The sequence below is a fragment of the Triticum urartu genome, chromosome 4A, assembly GCF_056163025.1.
Source record: "Triticum urartu cultivar PI428250 chromosome 4A, HENAU_Tu73, whole genome shotgun sequence".
In the NCBI taxonomy this organism is placed as follows: Eukaryota; Viridiplantae; Streptophyta; class Magnoliopsida; order Poales; family Poaceae; genus Triticum; species Triticum urartu.
Genome location: NC_141876.1, coordinates 10114648 through 10120548, shown reverse-complemented (window position 1 = coordinate 10120548; position 5901 = coordinate 10114648). Strand labels below are relative to the sequence as shown.

The window sequence follows — 5901 nt, the reverse complement described above, 5'->3', positions numbered from 1 at the left end:
TTAGAGCGGCCCCATCTGAAGAGAAAAAACGAAAGATGGTGGTTTTCTGAATTAGGGTCCTCAATTGTGATGGTTTTTTTACAATTTATTTCGGATAGAGCTTCTCTTTGATTTTATGGATGATGCGGGCCATGGTGTTGTTGTTTCTGGTAAGAGTACTAGCGGCATCCGAGCGAGTGTGGTAAGACTGAGGGTCCTAAAATCTTGCTAGCTGGATCATCTTTTCCATCTCTACCTATGGCTATGTGCATCTTTCAAAAAATGGAAGGTATCAAACAATATGTAATTTCTCGTCCCATTTGGTAGGTATTTGTCATTGAATCGACATGTAGCCTTCTCAGTACTCTCATGTCTTGGACAACTTTCTTAGGAGTGAGATCATAATTTCACCTGCCACATTAAATTCTGCACTACATATTTCTCTTTGTAAAAACAGCCTCCCCTCATGTATATATAGTATCATCCCCTTCTCCTGGATCTACTTCAAGTACATGACTAGCTAGCTTTGAATGAGTTGATCTCTCTTCCTCTACGATCCCCTCATCTGATGCTCAATTACTTTACAGTAATTAGAAATGAGAAGCCTCGGGAACTAACTCCATACTTATGTGTGCCAAAATGTAGCAGTTTTCTTTGAGTTGTGCTGCACCTGAGAACTACAATGTGCTGCAATATACAACCCATCCCCAAGTGCCAATTTACATTTGCGTCATCGGCGAGAAGTCGAGGCATCTAGTTGGCGAGAGCGACCTACTCTGCCGATAGCAGCCTACAACAGCACCACTTTTGTTGCTCCTTTTGCCCCCCCCCCCCCCCCCCCTCCCCCCTCATGCAAAAATCCTAATTCTGCCCCTGCCTAACCATGAACAATAATGCCGCGTCCTTTTTCGGTTGTATAAGTGACAGTAAATGATGGCACTTCAGATGTTGATGGCCCTCTCTACAATGATGAAGTGTTATTCGAGATGAACCAATACACTAGAAATATAGGATCCTAAAGAAAGAACTAGAGGTTGTGTAATGCATGAGTTGCAAAGGCATTAACATGGCGGCGAGGACACGGATGGGAACGAGGCGGCATGCAACTGAGATGGGGAAGTGGAGTAGAGATGATCTCCTACGGTGAAGCCACTCGATCTTCTATGACTATCGATCATGTATATTCCCACTACAGGAAATGTCGACGCTAACTTTTAAAATTATACACTATAGTTAAATACTTTGTTTCACCTACATGCTTTTGATTAGATGGTAATTAGCCCCAATCACCATGTGGCAAGCATAGTAAGCACTGAATTATCCCAAAATCCTTTTTCAACAAAAACAGAGCCTAACCCTCCATCAATAGACAATTCATATTTAGTTGTATATCCTATTCCATCTACTGTGGTACCAAGTCTAGAGGTTCTTTAAAAGTAGCCCTCATCTCATATTTCCTATCTCTTCCCGTGACTACATACATCTTTTAGAAAACCAAGGTCGTCAAATCACGTGACATCTGGTCCCAGACGTGGCTATCTTTCATTTCTCTGAAAACTCACGTGGGTTATGCAGCTATGATACTACCTCCATTCCAAAATGTCTTATATTTTGGAATAGAGGTAGTAGATGTGAGATCAGAATTCCACCCATCACGTTCAATTCTACACCAGTCATCTTCCCGTGTGTGTGTGTATATATAATCCTCTCCCTCTCCTTGATCTACCTCAAATGGACTAGCTAGCTCCGAATCAAATGGGATACTCTCTCATTTTCTATCATCTTCTTATCTAATGCTCAATGCATTGCACTATCTAGAAATGAGAGGCCTCGGGAATTAACCATTTTCTTATGCGTAAAACAGTTCAAGACTATGATGGAAGAAGTTCAGTTAGGAGAGGATAACGTGCTGCTATAGAGAGATCTGGTATCATGAATATTTAGTTTCGGAGAACAGTCGGGATACCTGGCACCTTCAGCTAGCACCTTATTAGCCCGCAATCGCAAGGGGCTAAATTTAATTAGTATAGCTTATCTATTATGGGTGCTGAATCGTCTTTTTGATGATAACATGGGTCACAATTCCAAATGTGACGTGATACTATAAGTAAATAGTAGTAGTTAGGAAGACCATGTGGTGATTGGCTCTTGTGAGGGACAACTTTGATTTTTGCATTCCTGGAATCAATACCGGGCACAAATCCGAAAATGGAAAACAGAGGAAAGTTGCAAACAAGCAAAACTCTAAAATGAAAAACAGAGGAAAGTTGCAACCAAGCAAAACTCTGAAAGAAAAGCGAGCACCACACAACTTCTGTAACTGAAAAAGAGGAGGAAAACAAAACACCAATGATGATTCAACATGTTTCTAACCACATCCAGTTTGTCGAAAACAAAAAAAAACTGCTTCCAGAGATGAACAGAGACACCACATCCACAAAAAGCTTGGAAAATACGATGGTACGAAATTACCAATGGAGATGTATCAATACCAACATGATTAACGTTATTATTACAAGCACCGTGCAGTGCAGTGCGGCCGGCTAATTATTATACATCACAAGATCCATGAGACATGTCACGCATTACATACATATGCTACCACACGCTCCAAACCCTGCAACATATATGTCTGTCACACTTCTCCCAAGTGTTCATCATCGATCTCGCCTTCACTGCAAGAACAGATCCAAAAAAAGATTAGCAACTGCTTACCTTCTTAATTAATTAGATCAGATCCAACAAGAACATGACTACATGAGAGCGCAAACACAACGGAAAGAAGAGAAAGGAACGCATGGAGGCGGCGACCACCATTTGTACGTACCTGCACGCTGCCGGAGCGCGGGCCGGAGCTGGCTCAGTCGCTGTCGCTGTCGCTGCTGCTGCTGCCGTGGCCGTCGTCGTCCTTGTGGCCCTCGCCGTGCTTCTTGTCCTTCTTCTTCTTCTTGTCCTTCTTCTCCTTGTGGTCGCCGTCCTTCTTGCCGTCGCCGTGGCCGTCGCCGCTGATCTTGTCCTTGATCTTCTCCATCATGCCCTCCTTGTGCTCGCCGTCCTTCTTGTGCTCCCCGTCCTTCTTCTTGTGCTCCTCCGCCTTCTTGTGCTCCTCGTCCTTCTTGTGCTCGTCGCTGCCGCCGCCCATGTGGAGCTTCTCCTCGATCTTGTGCATGATGCCGGCCATGGCGCTGCTGTTTCTGGCTACTTCTCTCCAAGGAAAATGGCGATGCTAATGGGATGCGATGATGGTGTTGTGGTGGGTGATCTTGTTTGGCTCCCCTTCGCCGGTATTTATAGACCGGCGAGGGGACGCGGCCCCGTGGCCTGAGGTGGAGGGTGTCTGAAGAAGCGGGAGGACCGCCGGATAAGGAGGAGGAAGAGATCAGATCACGCTGCCTAATAATCAAACAAGGAAAGCGCTGGCGACCGACAGCGATTATTGGGGGAGGCAAGCTTTGTGCACCCGAGCAGCGTACCAACCGTTCTGCTCTGCAAATGCGTCTATACTATTCCTGAATCCTAACAGCATTTTCTCCAACCATTTTTATGCTTCAAATAGGTTTTCGCACCACTTTTTTATAAATAAACAATGAAAGCTTTTTATCGTGCGTGGGTAATTTTCTTATTTCCTTATTGCCTTCTCTAACCATTTATGCTCAAAATAGTCTCGCGCCCTGATTTATAAATGAAGCCAGACAATGGAGCAATACAAGGTGTTGATGCAATCTTTTCTTACAAAACACATTATATCAGACTAGCTTTGACCCTAGTTGGTCATACCTGGCAATGACAATGTTTTTTTTGCAGCGTCATCTTGTTGTAGGAGTTGCTCGGACCTAGTATTTGAGGTGAAAACCCATAATCCGACCTTCAATGTTGGAGCGACGACAACGGCATTTGAGCGTCGTTCCCTTTCTGTAGAGTGTAGTCTGGTGGAGAACCTTTCTCGTTGTTTTAGTTATGTCTGGAGATATGGTTGCAAGTGTGAATATGATCGTTATTATAGTTTGCTGATCACTATTTTTTTCACTTAGGGGTTTTTCTTTTCTTTCTTTTTTCCCTCTACTACAGATGGCTTCTGTCTTGTATGACATTTCTCTTTGGCAATATGAGTCTCTGTATGTATGTGCACACACATGTGTTGGGGTTACGTGCATTCTAATTATGCAGATGCCAAATGTGCGTTCATTATGTTTACTAGTAAATACGCACGTGCAACGCATGTTAATATTTAGGGAATATATTAATTACATGCGGATATTAGGTACGCTGTTTTGTTTGTGTTAATCATGTGATTAGTGCAATATTTGGTATGATATTAATTGCACGTTAAACACATTTAACGCTCGCCATTGGAGCAGCCTAGGTCGTTGGATTGACTTAGTTCGATGGCCGAGATCAGTTGGATCTGCCTCTTCGGGTCTTTTTTATATTGGTATAGATAAAAACAGACAAACAAAGAGCAATGCAAAAACAATGCACTGGGAGCACACACTACACGACGTCCTATCGGGTCATTAAGCAAGAACACAAGAGTGGTCGAACCACGGCAGGAAGCATCTGCGGAGGTTGACAAAGTGCGGCCCCGTCGTCTCCTGGCGGGACCGAATCATTGTGAGTAATTTGTCTCTGGATCCACCACAAGTACCGGCCTCCGACTACTATCACTTGCTTGAAATTCAACCTTGGATGTATAGCCAGATGTTCATCCGGAAGAGAGAGGATGTGTTTGAAGATTGTTGAACCCGATCTGTCCATATGCAGAGCTTGATCAACAATCTGAATCACCCCAAGACGGGTTCATAGGTCTCGGGCATGTGTGCACAAGAATAGTACGTGTCGGATGTCCTTCGCACCCTACTTGTGGACAACTCGATAACTCGCGGATTGTTGGCTCATAACATATTGAAAGTGAGATATAATGTTTAAGATGATAATACTTTGTGAATATCTGAATATACTGTCTGATAACTCGCATATTAATGTTGGTAAGTTTTGATCTTGATACTTTTTGCCGAAACATACCAAGTGGGGTCTAATCTATACAAAACGAATGGTAAAACATCATAAACAACCCCTTCGACGGGGTGAAAAGAATGCAGAAAGGAATGGGGAATGGACATACATTGGAGATGTTCAAAAAAATTGATCAGCTAATGAATACAAAAGACCGAGAGAGTAATAAAGATAGAGAAAGTTCTCATCGACATCTTTTCGGTCAGTTCAGATGATTAAGTATATCTTCTTGAAAATGGAAGGAGTAGAACGATATGTATTTCTTGTCCCAACATTAGCTATATTTCTTTATTTGAGTTTGTTTTTAACACTCTGCGTGTTTGTGCTGTGTTGTGCAGACTTCATGGATATGGGATCACAATTTCACCCACCACATTCAATTCGACACTACATACGTGTCTTCACGGAATAAGCCTCTACTCTCATGGATATATATAATATCATTAGCCTCTCCTCCGTCTGCTTCAACTACACAACTAGCTATCTTTGAAGGATATGATATCTCTTGCTCTGCCTCAGTCATCTAGTGTTCAACACATCAGACCATCTTGGAATGAGAGGCCTCGAGAACTAACCACGCCCTTGTGTGTCAAACAACATAAGATGATACTTTGCACCATGCTCAGTCGGACTAGAGGGTTGCACTGTGACTGAAGAATGCACGAGCCAGATAACATGAATGATGATACGAACAACATACTAAAGTACAATAAGGGCGCATGGAACTTTTCTTGAGGGAAAATAGTGCCAATTTTAATTGCGACAGACCATGTTATCAGTAATTTGATGGGAATACCATGCGATCATTGGATCTTGTTGTGACAAGTAATCTTTTTTTACTATTAGTAGAAACCAAAGAATTCCATTCCTGAGCGAGTAGCATATGGGGGATGTCTAGCGTTTTGCATG

At 42.8% G+C, this 5901-nt stretch overlaps 1 protein-coding gene across 1 annotated transcript; it reads right to left on the bottom strand.

Annotated features, from left to right (window-relative positions):
* Window positions 1–2460: 2460 nt before the first annotated feature.
* Window positions 2461–3326, bottom strand: LOC125550203 (protein SRC1-like). The gene is made up of 2 exons (XM_048713145.2): window positions 2807–3326; window positions 2461–2654 (listed from the first exon to the last, which is right to left on the bottom strand). The coding sequence occupies exon 1, from the start codon at window positions 3158–3160 to the stop codon at window positions 2840–2842; it is 321 nt and encodes a 106-aa protein (XP_048569102.2). The 5' UTR covers window positions 3161–3326; the 3' UTR covers window positions 2461–2654; window positions 2807–2839.
* Window positions 3327–5901: the final 2575 nt, after the last annotated feature.

Excerpts from the sequence above, each read along its gene's own strand:
- LOC125550203 (XM_048713145.2), bottom strand. The coding sequence starts at position 3,160 with ATGGCCGGCATCATGCACAAGATCGAGGAGAAGCTCCACATGGGCGGC.